The sequence below is a fragment of the Manacus candei genome, unplaced genomic scaffold (assembly GCF_025592945.1).
Source record: "Manacus candei isolate 608988 ecotype Guabito, Panama unplaced genomic scaffold, ASM2559294v1 h1tg000003l, whole genome shotgun sequence".
Classification (NCBI taxonomy): Eukaryota; Metazoa; Chordata; class Aves; order Passeriformes; family Pipridae; genus Manacus; species Manacus candei.
The window spans coordinates 2651991-2674337 of record NW_026138051.1 but is presented as its reverse complement, the minus strand read 5'-3'; the positions used below and the strand labels follow the sequence as shown (position 1 = coordinate 2674337).

Here is a 22347-nt window from a genome sequence, read left to right as displayed (position 1 = left end):
GGGATGGAGGTCAGGTTGGTGGGCTCCCCGTTCATACTGGGGGAACCCAGAGTCCATTTGCCCACAAAAGGTGTGAGGATCGCACAGGGTCTCCCTCCCTGCACCGTGCTCGGGGTCTGCACTGCACCGGGGTGGGGATGGGGGTCAGGCTGGGGGCTCCCCATCCATCCCGGCGGGACCCAGAGACCACCCCCCTCGACAGAGGTGAGGATCGCACTGGAGCTTCCATGGGGCCGGGGCTGCACTGGGGTGGGGGCCAGGCTGGTGGGTTCCCCACCCATCCCAGGGGGTAGCAGAGGCCAGACCCCTCCTAAAAACGGCGAGGGTCGCACAGGCCCGCACCCCACCCTGGGCACAGGTCCGATCCGCACCGGGGCGGGGGTTCAGCCAGGGTCTCCCCACCCACACTGGGGGGTCCCACAGGCCGGACCGCCGCCACGGCGAGGGTGGCACCTGGGTCTCCACGGGGCCGGGGCTGCACGGAGGCGGGGATGGGGGCCAGGCAGGTGTGTTCCCGCCCATCCCGGGGGAGCAGAGCCCGGATCCCCAAACGGGCCGAGGGTCCCTCAGGGCCCCCCCCCGACTCCCCCCGGGACCCGCCCCAGGGCGCCCCCCAGCGGCCGACACGGGCAGGGGGTGCGCGGCGCCGGACACGCCCCCTCGCGGGCAGCAGGCCACGCCCCCTCCCGCCAGGCGCGCGCACCCCGCCACACCACCCCCCCACCGCGGGGGAGCCCCCGCCCCCGATACCCGCGCCCCAGGTGCCAGCCCCCCTCCACCAGGCGGCCTCACCCGCGTCTCCCGGGACGCGCCCGCGGCCGCCGCCGCTCGTACCTGGCTCCCCCCGGTGCTGCGCCGCCCGCTCTACCCAGAACCCGGATTCGGGTCGCGGCCCCTTTAAATGGAGGCGCCGCTCGGAGCCCTCAACGCGCTGCAGCCCGACGGGGGGGCGGCGGCGGCGCCCCATTGGCCGCGCGGAGCGAGGGACGCGCTCCCATTGGCCGCGGCGGGGCCTGGGCTCGCGAGACTCGCTCGCGGGCGGCGGCCGCGAAAACCCGGAGCGGAACCGCGGGCGCGGGATCGGCGACACAGCCCGGACCGCGCCGGGAGGTTGGAAAACCTGGGGCGGATCCACACGGCGGAGTGGGGCCGAGCGGGCGGGCAGAGCGGAGCCGGGCGCGGGCGGCGGCCGCGGCCCCGGCGGGGCAGGGCGGGGTGCAGGGGAGGTCGCACGGCGGGGGGCGTGGGGTGGAACGGGGCGCCCCTGTTCCCGCCGGTGCCCGCGCGGCCACCCGCAAAGCACGGAGCGGATCGCGCGGAGCGGGTTCGCCACCCCGCTCCCCGCCCCCCCCATTAACCCTCTCGCTGCCGCCTCGCTCGGACCTGGCCCCGGTGCTGTCCCGGGTGACCCGGCCTGGCCGCACCGCCAAGGCCTCTACCTGTGCGAGGGGGACCCGCCCGGCCGAGCCCCGGAGCCGCCACCGCCTCCTCGAAGCTGGAGCGTCTCCCCGGGGCGGTGAGTGACAGCGCGGCCGGGCGGGGCTTCCGCGGGGGCCCGGGACGCGGCGCCGCCCCCGGGAGGGACCGCCTGGGCCGGCGCCCCCCGCCCTCGGCACCGCCCCCGCCCCCCGGGATCCTCCTCCCCGGACCCCGGGACCCCCGCCCGCCCCCGGGGGCTCCCCTCCATCCCAGCGGGGCAGCATCTCTCCTTTGGCCGCCCCGCTCCCCGGAGGGCTCTGCCGCCCTTCCCGCCCCCATTCCCAGCCCGCGGGCACACACGGGGGTGCCGGGGCTGAGCGTGGGCCGGGACCAGGGTGCACATCAGGACACCGGGCACTTGAGGCTCCGGGAGGGCTGCGAGCCGCGGGCAACGGGAGGGTTTACTGGGAGGCGGTGAAATGAATCCCACCGGAGGCAGGACACGACCGCTCTCCCGGAGCCGCCGGGGCGGGGCGCGGCGGGGCAGGGTAGGGCACGACAGAACCCTCCTGCCGAGCCGAGCCCGAGGGGGCGCCCGCGGCTGGATCGGGCACGGGGCTGGCGGGCGCCGCGAGGAGACCGGAGCGATACCCGCCGGCTCCGCCGGGCCCCGGGGTGGTTTCTAATCGCCGGTGGTTTTTAATCGCCGACCCCCGGGGTGCCCCGGTGCCGCTCCCGCGGGTGTTGGGGGGGGCCGCACGCGCTCCTCTCGGTGCTGCCGCTGGCCCTTTAAACGCGCGCGGCCCCCGCACCGCGCCTGCGCGCCGCGCGCGGGGCGGCTCGCGCGGCCGCTCCCTTTGTCCCCCGCTCGCCTCTCACCCGAGCTTGGCTGCCCCGCCGCCCTGATTGGCGGCGCGCGCGCGCCCGCTCGGCCCGGCCAATCGCGGCCGCGCGCGGCCGCCCTGTCCCGCCCCAACCTTTGCCGCGCCAGTGAGTGACGGCGAGCGAAACCAATCAGCGGCGCGGCTTCGCACGCGCGGCGGCCAATGGGGGTGCGGGGGAGCGGGGCGCCGCGCTAGGGTGCGCGAGTTCCGGCCGCGCGCTCTCCGCTCAGGGCCGCCGCGGTCCCGGTGCCCGCGCCCCTCCCGCTGTCCGCGCCCGGCGCCGGAGCCCGTCCCGGTGTCCGCGTCCGTGTCCGTGTCCGTGTCACCGGCCGGTGCCGCCGCAAGGTGAGGCCGCGCGGCCGGGGGTCGGCCCTCGGGGTGGCGGTTCAGCCCCGCTCCGCCGCGGCGGTGCCGGGGCCCGGCGCGGCCTGCAGGGCCCGCCCCGCCCCTGGCACGCGGGGCCGGCGGGACCCACCGGGCGCCGAGTCTGACTGTGCGTGTCGCCCTTTAGGTGGGGAAGATGCAGGGCAACAAGGGGTTCAACATGGAGAAGCAGAACCACGCGCCGCGCAAGCAGCACCAGCAGCACCCGCCGCCGTCCATCCCGGCCAACGGGCAGCAGGCCAACAGCCAGAGTGAGTCCCGGGCCCGCCGCGGGGGCCCGCCCGGCCCCGCCACGGGTACGCGCCGAGCGGCCGCTCCGCTGCGCCGGGGAAATCCTCGCGGCCCGCGCGGCGCAACAGGTCCCGGCAGGAACAAAAGGGACGCGGCTTTTCGCCTTAAAACAATAAAAACTGAGCTCCTCGGGCAGGCTGCGGCGCCGCCTGCGACAGCGGTGTTTTCCCTTGGTGGAAGCAGTGCCTTGAGTTGCTCCTGGGTTGTGTTTGTGAGGTTTTTAATTGGTTTTGCTCAGTCCACTCAAAGATACACGCGGCTCCCCTGTGTTTGACGGGGATTCGCTCGCTAAGTTTCTCGTGTTCCTAACACTGGGATAGAGAGTTTTGGGACGTAGTAACTGTGGTATAGAGGTTCCTTCTTTGTCTCAGAGTCTCGAGAAAAGCCCGCTTAGAATTTGGAAGTCACCGCGTTTTTTTTAACAGTGTTCCTGTTAAAAACCTTGCAGATACAACGCGGTCTGGTTTTCGTTGTCTGGTTCCTGTTTTGTTGGGTTTTTTTTTACCTCGGCCATAACAGATGGCTTCTCAGTTCTGGTTTCCTTAAGAAACTAGAAACTTTGGAAACTAGGTTACTGGAGGAAATGACAGGATCACTAAAGAAATTAATTTGCTTTTTGCTAAGATTGTGTTGCAGGCATCCTTAAGACTGATTTATTTTTTATATATATGGGAGGAGCCAGGAGATACCCAGCTTTACTCGATATTTCCGTGTGCTAGGGCCAGTTGACATTGATGGAAGCCCTTGTTCTCCTCCAGGGGGTTTCCGGGTTTTCTCACACGGTCTGGGCTGTAGCTCTGCCCCTCGGGATGCGGCGGGAGGGGGAGTGCTTGTGAGCTGAGACAGGATACTTGTGAACTGATCCGACTGGATAGTTTGGAACTACGGCAGCGAGGCATTACCATTAGCATTTTCGGGAGAAAAAGTGCTTTACTTACATTAGGTGTGGGTTTTGGTGGTTTTTTTTTTTAAGTCTGGACACTCTGGCTGTTCAAAACAAAAACGTGTAGAAGCCACTTGTGCGCTTTTTTGTGATTCGTCTGAGTGGAGTTTTTGTGTCAAAATCCCCTGTATTTTCATTAGGGGGTCCTGTTGAACAGGCTCTTTGTTGGTTCCCCGATAATAATAGACAAGGGTGGCCACGCAGTCTTTTCCAGTCAGGTTGAAATAATACAACACAGCTGTGTTGGGGAATTCCCATAGGGATCAGCTTGTAGTGAGTGACTGTATCTCCTTTGCGTGGATCTGCTTAAGGCAGAGCAGTGTAACTCCCTTCCAAGTCCCTCCTGTTGTATCCACAGGCCTTGCAATTGATCCCCAAATACTTGTGATAATGCTGTGAACAAGTTCACAAGGCAAAACATTTCACTTATGCACCTTTGCTGTGTGAAGTAGATAACTTATTCTCACTTCTCTAGGTATACTGTGGTTTTTTTGTGCCCACTCTTATGAAAGGGTTGTCCTTGCAGTGTCTTGCATGCATTGTCTTTGCATGGACAGTCTTTCCTAGTTAGTGCCCTGTTTTTGTAGCCTGAATAAAGCCATTTATGTTCATATTTTATTTCCTATGTGTGGCCATGAACTGTGTCCTCTGCAAAGCAAAGGAATTGCTTTCTGTGCCTTGCAGTCCTGTGTGGTGAAGTTCCATCTGCCTTTAGGAGAATGAGGCACAGGGAGATAAAAGTGATGCTAAATGCACCCCTGTGTCTGGGGCATAGCAGAGCTTTCAGGGTCATGCTGGGCTCTTGCTGAATTAAAGTTTAAAGATTGTATATGCATGCGGGGATTTGAGAATGTTCCTATTTGTATTGATTACTGTTGGATATCTCAGAAAACATTTTAAAGTTGGGCTCGATCTTAGAGGTCTTTTCCAACCTTAATAATAATTAATTTGTAATTTTTCTGAGGTCTCACCTGTATGGCTGGTTTTTGGGATGGTTTGGGTTTGGGTTGGGTTTTTTTTCCACTATTTTCACCATTCCAGCCTTCTCTTCAGCTTGGAACCTCATACTCTGGAACCCAAATCCCATCTCATAGAATGACAGCTACCTGAAATATTATCTGTTTAGACAAAATTTCCTCTAGTTTTCATATTTTTCTGGACATTTGGAGTAGTTTTGTTTTGGGGTGTTTTTGAGTAAAAATCTGGCTGCTGGCCAAACTGTGGCTCTTTTGTAATTACTCAGGTTCTAATAGCAATCCAATTCTAATCACTGTGTTGTGACTACGCTTGATTTTGTTGTGTCCCAGTTACCTTGACCAGATCTGGAAAAGTTTGGGTGAAATATCTCATGCTATTTCAAGCTGCAGTGTTGGTGTTTTTTCCAGTTCTAGACTGTCATTCCCTGCTGTCAATGAGCACTGAGGTTCAAGGATGTGTTTTCTTTAAAGAAAACTGTGGGGCCGTTCTGAAATAAAACCCCCTGGTTGCTGTAGAGATGGCTGGAGAGGTTTAAGAGCAAAGTGGACGGGTGGTGTTACCTGTATTGTCCTGTGTCTCTGTGGTCACTGTGATGAAACCTAATAAAATTTATCCCCCCAACTGTAGAGCAGCTGTGTACCTTATTCCCCTCAGATGAAGGCCTGACTATTGACCTGAAGAATTTCCGGAAACCTGGGGAAAAGACCTTCACCCAAAGAAGCCGCCTATTTGTGGGGAATCTGCCCCCAGATATTACAGAGGAAGAGATGAGAAAGTTGTTTGAGAAGTATGGCAAGGCAGGGGAAGTCTTCATACACAAGGACAAAGGCTTTGGTTTTATCAGGCTGGTGAGTGACTTCTACCTTGGAGTTGTTGTTGTGGCAATGGCTCACACTGTAGCAGTGTGGTTAATTGAAAGTAGTAGATGTTCAGATATCTTGTTAATTAAGCCTGCTGTTGATCTTAGTAACCTGGAATCTGAGATTAGCTCCTACAAGTGGTTTGCCCAGAGCTTGTTATGAGAAGAAATGTGAATTTTGGGCAGCTTGTGGCAGGACTTGTGAGTTATTTGATACAGTTGTTCTGGAATCATGTGGTAGAAAGCAGAAAAAAACCCATATGAACATAATGCTGTCATAGACAAAGTGAACTTCCATTTTCTGGAAGAGTATGAATATGGACATAGTTCGTCATGCAGTATTCCTGGAGTGAATAATGCTCTTGAGGGAAGGGATCTCCGGACGATCACACTGAAGTGTGTCTAGGAGGGAGGTAGCTCCCAGCATAGAGTAGTGGTTCTCAGTTTTCAGTGGCTCATGCCCCACCTTCCTGAAAGCCCCAGGGTGAGTGGATGGAGCATGAGGGGCCCACGCCAAAGTCTGGGGCACTTTGCTGTAGTGCAGCTGCTTGGTAGTGACTTAAATGAGTGGAAAGGTGTAAAACTGGCATAGGAGGGCTTCATGGATTGTCATACAGTCAGCAGTTCCTTATCAGACTTTGCTGATAGTTGAGTCTTGATTATTTTTTAAAATGTATTTGTTTAAAAAAAGCATGCTTTGTAGCCTCAGTATAATTATTTGTGATAGATAATGATAATTTAATTGTTTGCTTAGTTCATACTGGCTGTTGGACTAAAGGTATGTCTTTTATGTTTCTCCCCCCCAGACTCAGCCACAGTCAGTGATGATAGCTCTGGTTTGTTGGGACACTTCTTATTGTACTGTGGGGATCATTTGTTCCTCTCAGAAGTACTTGTTCCGCAGAAATCAGCTTGTGTTGTGACTGTGACCCACTGATTCTGTGCCACATTGAGAGTTTTAATGCTGACTGTTTTTATCCCCAGGAAACTCGCACTCTGGCAGAGATTGCCAAGGTGGAGCTAGACAACATGCCTCTCCGTGGGAAGCAGCTCAGAGTGCGCTTTGCGTGCCACAGTGCATCGCTGACAGTCAGGAACCTGCCCCAGTTTGTGTCCAATGAGCTCCTGGAGGAAGCCTTCTCAGTGTTTGGCCAGGTGGAAAGGGCTGTGGTTATTGTGGATGACAGAGGACGATCCTCTGGGAAAGGCATTGTGGAGTTCTCAGGGAAGCCTGCTGCTAGGAAAGCCCTGGATAGATGTAGTGATGGGTCTTTCCTGCTGACTACGTAAGTGTGGAGGGCGAGAGGGGCTCTACTGGCATGTGTGCACGTTGGGTGGCAGGGGCTTGTGAGCAGTGTTTCCTTGCACCACAGTGGGACAGATGGGGCACGAGGTGATTGGCCTGGGGAGAACTTTATGTAGCTTTGTTGCAGTAAGAGACAGTCTGTGCTGAAACTCAGGTCTGAGAACTTTCTTCTGGGAAGCTGCTGGTGGGGTAAGTGCATAAAACTTCCCAATAAAGTCTTTCTCCGTAAAACAACCTTCTTAGGGCAATTAAAGCAGCCTTTAAGAAGCAGGAGCTATTTCAGAGACCGTCCGTGTCATTTGTTTGGAAACAAAGCTCAGGTGTGTTAATTGTACACTCTGGGTCACTCTGGGATGGGGCTCCACTTGGCAGCGTGCACTGCTGGGGTGGAATGCCACTGTGGGTATGGGATCTGTTGGAGAAACTGCTCAGATGGGACTGTTTGAAGTTTTCATCGTTTGTTTTGCCTGTGCTTGAAATGTAATAAGGCAGCAAAGCATGTTCTTGCATAGTTATGTGAACTTCCTCAAGTAAAAGACCAATTCTAGTTGCATTCCACAGAACACTCAGTTTACTGCTCTAACTGTTAAGAGGGAGCCATTTCTGATCTCTTGGAAATAAAAATTATTTTGTATGTATGCTCCTAGAATTTCTGACTAGAATACTTCCCGAAATGGGGCTATATTGCTAATTTTGAAAGTAATTTTATAAGTTTTCTGCTTCTCACCTCTTGGGCATCTGCAGTGGCACAGCTGTGCACAGGAACACTGAGTTTCAAAAAGCAGGTTTGGTTTATTTCTTTAATACCTGTTTTTTTCTCTGAGACTCTTCGAGGCCGACCAGCATAGTGTGTAGTGCTCTACAGGAGGATTATTGTTAGAGAGCTTTTGCTGATTCAGAAGTCTGTATCTCTGTATCCTGGAAGAACCATGAAAAGAGATTTTTAAAAGTGATCATGCAAAACTAATCACTCCAGAGTATAACTGAGGGTAACATTCAATCTTTTTATAGCTATCAGTGCATTAGGGTCTGATACCTAGGACCAAAAACCAGTCAGTTGTTTATTTCTAGTTATGGTTTGGTTTTGATTCAATTTGTTCTGGTTTATCCTAGTTCAAGGCAGTAACAGTAGATAAACTGTTGGAAATTGGTTCATGTTGGAAAATAAGACTGTTAATAATGGAATATGTCACATCAAAGTGAAAAGCTATACTATGGATCTTTAGCTGAAGAGAGAGATTTTAGCCTCCCATATCCTGCCTTCCTGCTGGAGCCTGGGAACCCCCTGCTACTTGGCATAGCAGGATCATCTCTCTTCCATCTCCCCAGCTCTGGCATATGGGACTGAGGAGCCAACAAGAAGCTGCTTTGTGCTGAGGATGAGCAGTGTTGGCCCCGTGGTGGGGAGCTAATTCAGAGCCTGGGGACACTTCCATGCAGAAGCCAGAAAGACAGAAGCACATGTGCAGTTCTCTTGCGAAGTGCACCAGTGGATTCCTTGGGGGTGGGAATTCAGGCAGGGCCCAGTGGACTCTCAGAGCACTGTTGCTTGGCAACTGCCTGGTGGTCTCACCAGGAGAATGTGACTGCATGGTACAGCCTGCAGTCTCCAGGGAGAGTGGTGTAGTTGCTCTTTGCTTTAGACAGCCATAAACAGGCACCGATGGACTTGTGTGGCCCGTGGTTGGCCACGTAGCAAGGGAGAAAAAGCAGACACTGGAGTCTACAGGACATCATGTTGAGTAGATCCTGCTGGAGGATGTCAGGTTCTAGTTAAGCTGTTAATTTCAACCACTAACTGCAGGTATTCTTTCAGTACAATTTTGGTTTGGATTCAACAAGAATTTACCGTTCAACAAGATTAAAGGTTCCGTTCCTGTTCTAGAACAAAAGAAAGGTGTTCAAAGTAATTTCTGATTTCACTTTGATTGAGATCCCCAACTGCCCTGGGTTTCTTTGAGCAGTAGTAAAAGCAGTATAGGTTCAGACACAGTACACATACTTTCCAAAACTGCAAGCTCGTTCTTGAATTTTCTTGAAAGCACCTCATCTTTTCTTTACAGATTCCCTCGACCTGTCACTGTGGAGCCCATGGATCAGTATGATGATGAAGAGGGACTACCAGAGAAACTAGTCATCAAAAACCAGCAATATCACAAGTATGTGCCTGGCTTGCAACAGGAGATATGTCTGCACTGTGAACTAGTGCCTCAGTCTGAGAAGGGTGGCTCATCAGTGCTCATGAGGTCCTCCTTTTTTCTGTAGATGTGGCTTTGGAAAGAGAATTGCATACACTGTTCTCTTGCCATGACTGGCTGAAAGAAAGTGTGTGAATCCACACTGCTGGATAAGACTGGCAGCCTCCACATACTTTGCATAAGTCCTTTCCAGTTGTTGGAATAAAAAGTTAAGTCAATTTAAGATAACACAGATAACATGAGAGTCCCTGGCAAGTATTACAGAAAGCCTGTATAGGAAAGAGATTTGAACCCACATTAGAAATTTAAGGATTTATGTGAATAGCATTAGGAGATTGTAGAGCTATCCAGGTGTAAGACCACAGTCTTTGAAGACTTCCCAGTATAAGTAGGAGTCTTCTGATCTGATTAGTTGGCATTAGAAAACCAGGTGATCTCATAAATTTTTCATGTAAGGAAAATGAGAGTTTCAGGAACTGGGAGGCTGTATTAGGAATAGTCATGTGCTCCAGGTGCAGGGGCTGCAGATACTGCAGAAATAAACATGCACCTTTGGGCAGTGTTTGTTTCTGGAGTGGATGTGTCCATTAGATGTGCAGCAGAAGCAAAGGCTGTTGCTTTCAAGAGTATTTCTAAATCTCTTTACCCAGAATCTCTTGGTGTCTTATGAAAGCAGTGTCATTACTTGTTATGGAGGAGGACAGTTTCCATGCAGGAGGATTCTGCCCAAGTTCCTCCTTTCAATGACTCCCAAGGAGCAGACAAGCTGGTGTCTCAGCCACAGCTAACTGTTAAAAGGAGCTGCTGTGGCATTTGATGCACAAATGTGTTTTTCCCGGTTCCTCCTGGCTTTCCTGAAGCATTCACTAGCTCCTCATTGTTTGACAGGGAGCGTGAGCAGCCTCCTCGGTTCGCACAGCCTGGCAGCTTTGAATATGAATATGCCATGCGTTGGAAGGCTCTAATAGAAATGGAGAAGCAGCAGCAGGAACAAGTAGATCGCAACATCAAGGAAGCTCGGGAGAAGCTGGAAATGGAAATGGAAGCAGCTCGCCACGAGCACCAAGTCATGCTCATGCGGCAAGGTACCGGTCAGAGGTGGACACAGGGGACAGGGCCCTGCACCATCCAGGGGTGGGTAGCTCAGCACACTGGCCAGAGCCCACTGAAGGTGAGCTGTGGGGTAGCTCCTTGTCCTGTAGCCAAGCATAGTAGCAGCAAATTAATGGAATCATAGAACTGCTGAGGTGGAAAAGATCATCAAGTCCAACTGTTAATCTCCTTTCATGTAGGGGTAGAGCAACAAGGTCTCCACAAGCCTTCTTTTCTTCAGGCTAAACACCCCCAGCTCCCTCAGCTGCTCCTTGTCTCACTCATGCCCCAGCTCTGTTGCCCTTCTCTGGACATGCTCCAGCCCATCAATGTCTTTCTTGCAGTGAGAACTGGATGCAGGATTTGAGATGTGGCCTCACCAGTGCCCAGTACAGGGGACAGTCACTGCCCTGGTCCTACTGGCACACTATTGCTGGTACAGGCCAGGGTGCCATTGGCCTTCTCACCCACCTGGGCACACGCTGGCTCATATTCAGGGACTGTTGCCCAGGTCCTTTCCTGCTGGGCAGCTTTCCAGCCACTCTGCCCCCAACCTGGAGCACTTCACGGAGTGGCTGTGACCTAAGTACAGGACCTGGCACTGAGCCTTGTTGAACCTAATGTGAGAGATGTCACTGTATTGATGGAAACTGTTACCATACTCCCTTGTGTGTTATGGTTCTAGTTCAGGCATTGATGAGGTGGCATGGGAGATGAGTTGATTTTGTTTTTTACTGTCACACAGATTTAATGAGACGCCAGGAAGAGCTGAGGAGAATGGAGGAATTGCATAACCAAGAAGTACAAAAACGTAAACAGTTGGAACTCAGGTAAGGGGGCAGGTTATGAAATGCTGTGAATCCATAGTGGAATGAAATGCCTCTTCAGTGCACCTAATTGTTCCCTGTGACAATTTAATTACTACCTAAAGTGTGGTTGTTACTTTAGGCCTTTTTGTTCATAGGGAGAGTGTACAGTTGGTTTGAGATGGAAGAGTTAGAAGTTTCTTGCATTGATTAGAACAGTCAAGAAGCAAATACTATGTCTAAGTAAAGCTCCTTTACTGAAGCAGATAGAAAATTCAGAATCTGTGCAGTGATCTGGTGGCTTCTGTGCTGCAGGTTGGGAAATCCCATTCCAGCATCTGTATTTTCATTTGAGGATTAACTTAGTCTTGGAGATTTCTCTCTCCATTGCAGCACTTCCTTGTCTCAGGGTCATTTTGAGAAGCTCCAGGAAGATTACCAGGCTACTTGTGTAATAGAAGGGGCTTGAGAACTGTCTTGTATGATATTGCATGTAGTCAACATGCATTTGGGAGCTGCTGTGTGCACAGAACCTTAGAATCATTTAGGTTGGAAAAGACTTCTAAGATCATTGAGTCCAATTAAATCTAACACTGCAAAGGCCACCACTAAACCATGTCCCAAAGTGCCACATCTACACATCTTTTAAATCCCTCCAGGGGTGGTGACTCCACCACTTTCTGGGCAGCCCGTTCCGATGTTTTGTAACCCTTTTGGTGAAGAAATCTTCCCTGATACCAGTCTAAATTTTCCCTGGTGCAACTTGGGGCCGTTTCCTCTCACCCTGTCACTTGTTACTTGGGAGAAGAGACCAACCCCCACCTGGCTCCACCACCCTCCTTTCAGGGAATTGTAGAGGGTGAGAAGGTCCCCCCTGAGCCTCCTTTTCTCCAGGCTGAACATCCTCAGATCCTTCAGCTGCTCCTCAGGAGACACACACTCACACACAGGTGTGCTCATGTTGTATTCTATAATGAACTCCTTAAAGTGAAAGTGCTGGAAGTGTCTCCATGCACAAAAACATTTGTTTTCATCATGAGATATCTCATATTTTACAGCATCAGCAAAATAATGTTCTTAAAGTTCTGAGTTTCCAGTCAAGATCCATGAGGCAGCACTGCAACACAGAGATGCAGGTGGTTGGTGTGTGTTGTGCTGAGCATCCTTGGACCTTTTTTCCAGGCAAGAGGAGGAACGCAGGCGCCGTGAGGAGGAAATGAGAAGGCAGCAAGAGGAGATGATGAGACGCCAGCAGGAAGGCTTTAAAGGGAACTTTGCCGACGCGGTAGGAGTGCTTCTACCTTTCCATTACATCTGTACACTGACACTAGATTTTTACCCTTTCTGTGAATTCTTAACTTGGTTGGAGGACTGTACATCTGTAGTGCATTCTACCCTAAATTATTGGCTCCCTCCAGTCTTAATGCAGTTTAGCCTGGAAAGTGTAAATACCCCAGTTCTGTCCCACCGCTGTTCATGTAGGACCCTCACTAGCTGCTGTGCTGCTGAGAAAAATACATGGTAACTCATTCTAACAGTAAACATGTACTGTCCTGAGGTACTGCAGCAGTATCCTGTTATGATTCTACACCTGACTATATCCCTACCCTGCAGTCTCAGTCATGCTTAGGTGAAATAATCCCAACTTGAGGCACTGCTGCAGGCAGTTGCTTGTACTTAAAAGTCAATCGGTCCAGTATTTTCTTATAATGTAACGTGTAATAACCTGCCTTTTAATAACAGTATCTCCAGATCTGTGAAAAGAACTGTCTTGCAATTTGTTTCCAGTCCCAGTGGGAACAGCTGTAGTGCTGTCCAGGTGGTGTAGCAACACCAATGCAGCTGCAGGGCAAGTGTTTATGGATACTAGTGAAAAATTGTCCCCTAGGCAAAATAGCTAAATATGTGTCAAACTAAACAGTTCAAAACCACATGACTGACCCAAACGTGGGAATATTATCCCTGTGTAGCAGAAGTCCTGATTCCTCCAAATAATAGTGTCCTCATATGATAAATAGTGGCACTGAGACTACTGATAAAGTGAAATCTGTCTTCAGTTAGCACTGTGGAAAAAGTATTATTCCTCACTTCGGTGAGGGGTGCTCCCAGTGTTGTGGTGAAAGATAGCTGTGATACGTGTTCCTGACACACAGTTAATTGAAAAGAAATTGAACTCCCTAACTGGTGTTTTAATGCAAGTGACCCAGTACTGTGTCTTTATGTAAGCTTACATTCCTTTCAACAGGAAAAGCTTCTTAGCTACGCTGAGGGAGTAGCAAAACTAATTCTGTCTAATGTGTTACTGCTGCTCACAGATCTTTCCATCCAAATGTCAAGATACCTTTGGTAAAATCTGCATGTGCAACTTTGTTGCTGGATGTTTTGCCATGATTGTTAAAAGCAGCCTTTCAGAATGAGATATTTTAAATAAGACCTGTGCATTCAGCAGTTATCGTGTGAAGGTAGCTCATATCTTCCTTTGAAATTTACCCTGGGAATGACTTTTCTATACATTTTTCAGTAGTAAATCCTCAGAACCCATTGAATTTGTATAGTTACATTTTTTTAAAAAACCTGATTATCAGCTGAAATGAGTGTCTGTCTTTCCAGAGGGAGCCACCAGACATGCGAATGGGACAGATGGGTATGGGAGGTAAGAGTATTCTTTGTTCTTGTCCATGTTCCTTTCCTCTATTACAAAATCTGTACTTTTTTTTTTAAGTGATCTCATTTTATTGGCTTCTTATTTAGAAACTCAGTCAAAGTAATCTCCCAGTCTAGTGACAGGAAGTGTTCATGTGACAGGAAACAGAACATACTGTAAAGCAAGATCAGTTTGTCTTGACCTACTGGTGCAAAACTGGTTGATAGACTGACTCTGTCCCTGCATGTAGCACTGCAGGGAGCTTACAGGGTGTTGAAGTGATGAGCAGACCCCAGTCACTGTGTCTGCCAGGACTATTCCTCAGTTTTCTTTTCCAGGTACCATTGGCATGAACAATAGAGGAGCCATGGGTGGTACCAATGTCCCAGCTCCTGCACCTCCTGCAACCGGTCCTGGAGCCATGATACCTGATGGAGCCATGGGAATGGTAATGTATCTCCATCTGCTTTTTGTGCACACCTTTTAAATGCAAACTGTGTTGTTTCCAATGTTAAGCATATTGCTGCCGAAGTTGAAGCTTCTTTATCTTGCTTAGCCCTTTGCTTAACTCCTGCTGAAATCTTCAGAAGTTAATCTTGCCTTGATATTCGTTGGTAATTTTCAGGAGATTGGGCCAAGTCTAATAACTACATATTTTACTTCCAGGATAGCTAGTGCTAAAATGCTTGCTAGACCTTAGCAATAACTTATGGGTATTTTTCAAAACACATAAAGTTATCTCCTGTGCTCATTGGCTAAAATGAGTTCAGCTAATTTGCTTAGGAGATAAAGAGCAAACAATCAGCAGAGGTTATGCTTGTTTGCCTTCTTTAAATTTCTATATTTTTGATTTGGTTTTAAACTTCACTGCAGAGCTTTACAGTAGGCTGAGGCTTTTGTGGCCTCTGTCATACAGAGGATTGACCCTCCCACAGTGCCAGCACTTCCAGTCACCAGCAGAAACAGCAGCAGCAATAGTAAAGTTTGTCCTGAAAGTTCACCCTCTAGTAAACAGTTTTCCTGCAAACTTTCCTGCTCAGACTTCTTGCTGTGTCATGACTACTGTGTCACAGATAATTTTTGGTCATAAAGAGTAGTTTTATTTGGCAATAAGCCTTTGTACTTAAGTAGTAGGGACAGCGAAATGGTTGAGGTTAAGAGAATGTGTACCACACAAGGAAATTAAGGGGGGAAGGTGAAGCCAGGAATGGAAAGGGAAGGTGAGTTCAGAAGGCTCACCTGCTCCACAGCAGGACACTGGTCTGTGAGGTGGTGCAGACCATCCCAGTGTACCTGACTACAGGCTGTGTGGGAGAAGGGACTTCGTTCTGCAGTGGTCCTGTCAGTCCAGTTTGGGGACTATGGGGATGCTTTTGGTGTGGTAAAGGTTTGTATGGTGGAATTCAAATCAACTCCAATGGCTTTTAACTGCCCTTTGTTGTTCCTTGTTTTCCTTCCTGCATCCTCTTCACTCGTCCTCCTCACAAGACTCCGCCACCACCTCCAGACCGCTTCGGCCAGGGCGGAGCCATGGAAGGCCTGGGAGCCATGGGAGGGAACCCCCCTGCCTTCAACAGAGGGAACCCAGGGGGGGATTTTGGCCCCAACAAGCGCCGCAGATACTAACAGGATTAAGCTATCCCCTGTACACACCCCAAAGAGAAAGACATCTTGGCAGGCCACACAGGGTTCAACCGGGGGGGACAGGAGGGGAACAGATTTTAAAAATAGCTAATTAGGGCCTGTTCTGGTAAAGCCACTCTAGGACAAGGGGAGTGCAGTCTGACTGGTAAAGGTTTTAGAAGATTTCATGTGGTGCATTCCTAATTTTAAAGTGAAAAAGGATTCTGGGAGGCTGCCGTGGTTGTTCAGTAACGGTGAAATCTGGCAAGGACCCTAATGCCTTGACCATTCCAGGTTTCCTATTTGCAGCTGAAATCATGAGACTGAATTAAATAAAATTTCCGTATGTCTTGGCATTTTTTTAGAGTAGTGAACCTTGCTTAAGAGCACGGGGAAGTCTCTGGAGAACTAGGGCAGCATTTGGGTACTTTGCAGCTCCCATGATTTTGTAAATTTATATAGCTCCAAATGATCCGTCATGTAGTTAATTGGGGGAGACTTTATGTTTGTTTTTTTTCTTTTTTTTTTTTCCTCCTAACTTGTTAGTTACTCTTTTTATCTGGACCATTTGTTTCTTTAAAGTAGTTGACAGTTGTGCAGCCTGAATGGCTGAGAGGTTCTTGTTGGGATGGATTTTTTTGATAAGGTGTTGTATCTCTTTATTTTTACTGGTAGTCAAGTACAATCTATTGGATAAAGATACTGTATCTCATGCTGAAGATTTAACTGAAACAAATGTTTGTATAATCCTAACCTTGCCTGTCTTTTGTGTAGAAGTACTACAAGATTTTTCATTTAGTGTAAACTGTTTGAACACAAACTGTAATTGTCCCACTAAAAAAGTTCAAGTTTGTCTGAGGAATGTTACAGGAATGCATTATTAAAATGGATTTTAAGCCTTTTTTATCTTGTGTGTTGCCTCTTCTGTTTTTTAGTACAAATATGTATGTGTGGATTCAGATTATGGTGCAAAAGTTGTTCTTGCACAGCTCTGTAAAGAGGTGGTTTAACCCCTGACAGTTTTCTTAACAGTTTTCCTTGTCACAGAATGAGTTTTATTGATGTGTTGGAACGAGACCTTCAACAGTTTGGGGAAGGGAACCCGGGGTGTGTCTGTGTTGTGGATGCAGAGCAGTGAGACACAAGACTTTTCCATGTGTCACTGGGAACATGGAGCTCAGTTCCTGGTGCAGAGTTGTCTGTCCATCTCTGCCCTGTGCTGCAGTTGCCTCTGGAATGTTCCTGCAGAGCCCTGAGCTCCTGTGCTGGGGTAGGAACAGAGGGCTCACTCCTGACTGTTGATGGCTTTACCTTGTGCAATACACGAGGGAATCTGCAGGGACAGGAGCCTTCTGTGACTTGTGTTCTCATACTGAATCTCTAGAGTTGAGACTGCAGAGAGGGAAGCTTAGAAATAAATTTAGGTGGGAAAGGGAGGGAGAAAGAGTTACAGCCCAAAAGCATAAGGAGGTGCCTTGAAGAATTGTGAAATCACAGGAAGGATGAAAACATTTTGATATGCCAAATGTTATCTTAAATTAGGGTTTGGTCATGTAGGTACTCTTTAGTAGGGAAAGATGATATAATCACTCTGGAGCTTTGATTGATTTACCCCAGTCATTGGATGGCTTTTAATTAGCCTAGAATGGGATGATAAGCTGTACTGAAGAGAGGCTGCAGCTGATGCTCTTTGTTTTGTTTTCCACATTTGGAAGCATCAGCACTACTTGCTGGCTTGCTGAGATGATAGGCATTTAATGGAGATTATCAGGTTGATTGTGAAGTATGAAGGGTTTGGTGGTTTTTCACCTGGATCATTTGCTAGGACAGCTCAATATTGCAAAATGTCAAATAAGGTGGTGAGAATGCTGATTAGATTTTCTGTTGCCCTGGGAGAGAATGGATCTGTTTGTCTGGAATGAAGCTGTCAGACGTTTATTAGTCCCATGGCTGCTGGGTAAGTACATTATTTAATTCCAAAGTGTGAAATACTAGGAGAAGAAACTGTGAAGTTGCACCCAGGTGTCTGCAGTGGTTCTCATTGTCCTGCCCATTGCTCAGCTGGCTGGTGAGTGAGCAGCCAAAGGAGAAATCACTGTCTTAAGGAAACAGCAGAGCTCAAACATTCAGCATCACTCTGCTGCTGTCTCAGTCCTTTTCAACTACCTGATAAGGGTGGGTCTGGTTACTGCCTTTCCCTGGGAGGAAAGGGGTGTAAAATTATGGGGAGGGAGAGATTTAGCACTGCTCAAAGCCCATCTAACAAGGTTTGAAAGATCCAAATTGAAGATCCAGTGACAGCAAAGGAAGAAAACTAAACTCTGGTGTGAATGCTAGAGGTAACTATTCTTAGTTTGCTTTAAAGGAGGAGACTGAAAACCTGTGACTGAGGTTCCAGGAAGGGAAATTGTAAAGCAAACCGTTGCTAAGGTTTTCAGAGGCATGTGGCAGGGACACACTGTCTAGTGCAGAAGCATTTGCAGCTGGGCAGGCAGGGCTGCCTCACTCCAGAGCAATTCCTTCCTCTGCTGGGGCACTTTGGGTTCTGGTGTCAGTTCCTGTGTCAGGCAGCCAGTGCAGCTCCAGAGGCTGGGCTGTGCACAAGCCCTGTTGGGATGTGCTGATGTTCAGCCAGTGTGCAGAAGGGAATGCTTTCCTCTGAGTGCTTGTCCAGAGTGGTGGCTACTGTGTAGTTGCAGACTGATGCAACATTTTAACTATGCTGAAGAGAAACCAGTGCCTCTTGCTGTCATACCTTGTTTAAAACTTAGTTCTGCAGTATCAGTTCATACCAGACCAAGGACTGAGGAGCAGTTTGGTTCTTGATGATTTGCTCTTAGCTTGAAATCCCATCATTTGTGGACTTCAGAAGTTACAACTTGTGCTTTGTGCAGCTTCCTCTTAATCAGTAGTGACTGAGTTTGTGAGAATCAAAGATAAATCTGAAAAATCCAGCTGGGACCTGGATAATTTTGTCATATCAAACCAGTAGACAAAACATTTCAATTTTTTTTTCTGGCACACTGCCTCTCTGGAGCAGCTGCACTTTATCACAGAAAGCTACAAGTGGTGGGATGTGCTGAACTACTCCAGTGAGCTACCTGTGGGGGCTGAAAAAAGGAAGATGTGATTTCCTGTGGCCTTGCTGAAATGCCACATTCGTTCTTTCTTTTGTCTTGGTCATGACTTGGGTACCTGGTTGTCACTTGAATGCCAGAGGTAAGCAAAAAGAGCAGAAAAAGTGGAGGGGCACAACGCTGCTTTTAGGACATTTTCCCTCATTACAGCCTGGCCACTCTGCTCTAAGTGAGCTCACAGTGACCTTGCTTTTAAGGCAACAGGATCCTCCAAAGGAAAACATGGAAAATCCCACACTTGCTACCTGTTCAGGCTATTTCATGCAGCAGATTTTGATTAAGGATGCCGGCTATTGGCAAGAAAATTGAGGCTTGGGGGTAGACTGAGCTCTTCTTTTTGGTCTGGTTACTGTTGGGGACTAATTTGCACTTTCTGATGAGGAATATTGCATGTGTTTCCAGAGTGAGCACTAGAGTGAATGAGCTCCTAGAGGAGCAGCTCAGCTCCAAGGAAACTGAATTATCTCTGGAGCAAGATAGTGAGTTACAGAGAGAAAATCACCATCAGGTGGGTAGCTGGTTCCAGTTTGAAGGTGTAATTGTTCAATGGGACTGGAGAGTTGGGACAGTAATCCTGTAATAACCCAAGCTGCAGAAGGACAGAGTTCTTGAACAGAGAGATGAAGATTGCCCACATCCCCATTTCTGATACTTTTCTGGTCATTTTCAAATTTGATCTCTGAATTGTTGAGCACAACCAGTGCAGACCTCTTGGACAACAGCTGGTACTTAACCCCTCAGCAGTGCTATCAGAAGAGTGACTGGGCAGAACTTCTGATGTAGAATTGCTCAGCACATATTCTTCTGAGGAAGATTTTCATTTCCCAAATAAATAAAACATTAATCCTGCCTGCTAGCATACAGAGCAGTAATATGTTTGTCAGGGATTTTCCTTCTCCTAAGCAGCCTTTTGTATGGAAGAATTACTCTGTGCTTTAGAAATGCAGTGCCTTCCTGCTACCCTGGCTGCACAGAGCATCCTGAATGACTGAAGGGTCAGGGGTGAGCTGGGTTTCTTTCCCTGGAGGCATTCAGCAGTGTTCTCCTCAGGAATGTGAAGGGCTGTTTTACACTGACCCAGATTGTTCAAGGGCAAACACATTAAGCTGGGTTTGAAAATAATTTATTCTTTATTTTCTACCTCCTTTTTGTTCTGTTATATATGAAATTAAGTGTACATGAACCAACCAGGCTCTATTTTTAATTCTCAGCTGGCCCATTCCTTGCAACCTGTTGCAAAGGTGTTGGTGATGATTGTCCCTGCTCAGCTGACTCACACAGTGACTTCTGCTTTACTTGGAGCTCTGCTCAGGAGGAGGGTCACACTCAGCAGCACAGCCCAAGTGCCACTGCCAAAAGCCACAGCTTCAAACAAGATGCTCTGTGATGGGTGTGCAGTCCAACCTGCTCTTAGCCACCTGAAACTCATCTCTTCTTCCTAATTTTTAAAGCACCAGCTCCAGCAGAGCCTCGAGTCTGCTGGTGACCAACTGAGCAGTTCCCCTGGAGCTCATCTTTGTTTCATGAGGGATGTCTTGTGTCTGCCTCCCAGGCTGCACCTCCTCTCCCTGTCCTCTCTGGGGAGCCTCCCCATGGGCTGGGGGCCGTGGACACTTTGGTTTACCCCCTGTCACTGTGCTGTGTTCCCAGCAGGTTCTGTCTTTCCAGCCACCTTGTTTCCTGCAGACATTTGCCCCAGTGCAGCAGAGGAGCTGGGGCAGAGCAGTTGTGCTGCTGCTCCTCGGGTGCCAAGGGGGTCTGTTCAGCCTCAGCCCCCCCAGGTACCTGCTGGTATCTCTGCAATGTGTGTGAGCCACATCACCCTCTTGGTATTCCCTCTGAGGTGTGCAAGGTAACCCGAGCTCCAGATCCTAGCTGGCACAGGGATGGTGACAGCTGCAGCCCTGCTGACAGCTCATGGAAAGGACAGGGACATCTGAAACCCTGGAGCCCCCAGCACTGCAAATTCCCCTGTCACAGGCCTCTGCCCAGCTTCCTGGGTCCCTAGCCACCCTTCTCTCCTCAGCAGAGCCTCTGGATGCCAGCAGCATTTTTTTACCCACCTTTGGGACTGTTGGGTTAGTTATTGTGTTCTGAGGCAGTACAGTGCCTCGAGGAGGGTATCAGCTTGAAGCCATTGAGCTCATGCTGGTGTGAGAGCTCCCCAGTGCCCTCACATCTCCCTCCCAGCTTTTGGGTGGATGTGGGTTTATACACAGGGCACCCAAGTATAGTGAGGTGTGACAGTGTTACTGTCCCCCCAGTGGGGCTGGAGGTGAAATAACAGGGCAGTGTGAAATAAGTCTGGAGTAATTTCCCTGGTAAGCTCCAGAATTTCGATGGCAGTTCAGTCCATCTCTGAACTTTCGAGATCCCCTTGGGGTAACAGAAGATTCTTCAGACTGCTGTAGGGGGATTAAGTAGGTTAAACAAGCATCACAGGACAGGGTTGGAGTTGCATTAGCCATGGCAGACCCTGGGGGTTTCCCTCTTGTACAGACTCTTTGTGCAGCTTCTGCTTGCAGGAATTGCCCTTTGCACTGTCTGACAATGCCAAGGACTTATATCAACCCTGGTTCCTGAACAGAAATGGTACCCAGGTGCTGTGTGCTCCTGGAGGCCCAGGCAGCACCCAGGAAACAGCTGTGTCTGCAATCAGGAACAGCAAAAAGAAAATATTTGGTTTAGATGCTTATAGGAACTAAGTAAAACCTTTGATCTCAAGAGGGTTTCCTGTTTGTAGAGGAAAACCCTTGGGTCCCAGAACAGGAGCAGGGAGGCTGGGCAAACCCTTCCTTGGTACAGGGGTGCCAAGTAACATTTTGCACTTTCCTGTGATGACAGTGATCTTCCAGGGAACAGTTTTCATCCCTGGCATGAGCTCAAGGAAATATAGTCAGGTCTTGGTCTTTGTATGTGTCCTTCCCCCCCACACACCCTCAAGGTCAGATGAGAACACCAGTGGGTATTGCAGGAGGAACTGTTTGAATGCTCACATAATTAATGTATTCCAGATATGGGGGATCTGAGATGCTTGTGATTGTCTGTGGTGCACATCAGCCTGCAAAAGGTATAAAATGCTGCTGCAGTCTGAGCCAACCAGGCAAACTGGTCTCCTGAGGTCACAGGCAGCTTCTGGGTGGTGTTTGTCTCTCCTATCCCCTGCAGGGACACCTGCAGGGTATGTCCAGGGCAGAAATGCCTTTTGAGATAACACAGAACATGCAGAACACTCACTTTTGAAGGGGTGAGTGAAAAATGCTAAGATCTGGTCTAATACAGAGATAAAATCCTAAAGTACCTCCATAGGTGCTTTATTGCTTTTTAATTGTCAATTCTGCAAGGCTAAAGACCTAGCCAAACCTGCTTATATTATAATCCTTTAGACACAGACTGTGACCTAATCTGAGACTAAGTGGAAGGAGCCTCACTGAGACTTCTCTGAGAAATTTAGAAAGTGAGGGGGTCTCACTGAAGCTCAACCGGAGGGACCACTCCTGTATATACTATATTTTGTAACAGATGTTAGAACTGTTATTTAGATACTGCATTGGCAATATTTAGATACTGTATCAGCAATAGATCTAACCATAATCACCCATAAAATCACTGTGTCCTACTTCTCACACCCGGCCAAGAACCTTCCCTTGACTACTCTGTTACACCTGGGCTGCACAAGACCCCACATCAAAGGATATCTTCACACAGCCTTGGTCTGCTGGTGCCTCTGCTTAGCAGGTGGTTGTGCCTTTTGGGGCCGGGGGAGATCAGCACACATTTTGC

General features: G+C 49.5%; 2 protein-coding genes across 8 annotated transcripts in view; one reads left to right on the top strand and one right to left on the bottom strand.

The window, feature by feature from the left end:
* ZMYM3 (zinc finger MYM-type containing 3) overlaps positions 1-1541 on the bottom strand; it is a 32724-nt gene extending 31183 nt beyond the window's left edge. The window contains exon 1 of one of the 3 annotated variants that reach the window (XM_051789296.1): positions 1440-1541. The gene's annotated coding sequence lies outside the window, so the exon portion shown is untranslated. Of the gene's footprint in view, positions 1-834; positions 936-1439 lie in introns of those variants that run through there. The other 2 variants (XM_051789276.1, XM_051789286.1) reach the window with 2 other exon arrangements.
* NONO (non-POU domain containing octamer binding) lies at positions 1388-16331 on the top strand. 5 transcript variants are annotated; one of them, XM_051789390.1, is made up of 11 exons: positions 1388-1516; positions 2815-2938; positions 5527-5747; positions 6743-7044; positions 9128-9223; positions 10151-10347; positions 11100-11184; positions 12343-12445; positions 13771-13813; positions 14143-14252; positions 15293-16331. In XM_051789390.1, the coding sequence occupies exons 2-11, from the start codon at positions 2824-2826 to the stop codon at positions 15428-15430; spliced, it is 1410 nt and encodes a 469-aa protein (XP_051645350.1). In that variant the 5' UTR covers positions 1388-1516; positions 2815-2823; the 3' UTR covers positions 15431-16331. The 5 variants fall into 5 exon arrangements, with proteins under 5 accessions (XP_051645350.1, XP_051645335.1, XP_051645325.1 ...); XM_051789375.1 differs by having other exon boundaries at positions 2815-2983; XM_051789365.1 differs by lacking the exon at positions 1388-1516 and adding an exon at positions 2476-2648 and having other exon boundaries at positions 2815-2983.
* The last annotated feature ends 6016 nt before the right edge of the window (positions 16332-22347 follow it).

Bases quoted from the DNA above. Each gene is read 5' to 3' on its own strand.
- NONO (XM_051789375.1), top strand. From the start codon at position 2,824: ATGCAGGGCAACAAGGGGTTCAACATGGAGAAGCAGAACCACGCGCCG. The intron at 7,045-9,127 runs GTAAGTGTGGAG...TTTTCTTTACAG, and splicing joins GGGTCTTTCCTGCTGACTAC to ATTCCCTCGACCTGTCACTG. The intron at 11,185-12,342 runs GTAAGGGGGCAG...CCTTTTTTCCAG, and splicing joins CGTAAACAGTTGGAACTCAG to GCAAGAGGAGGAACGCAGGC.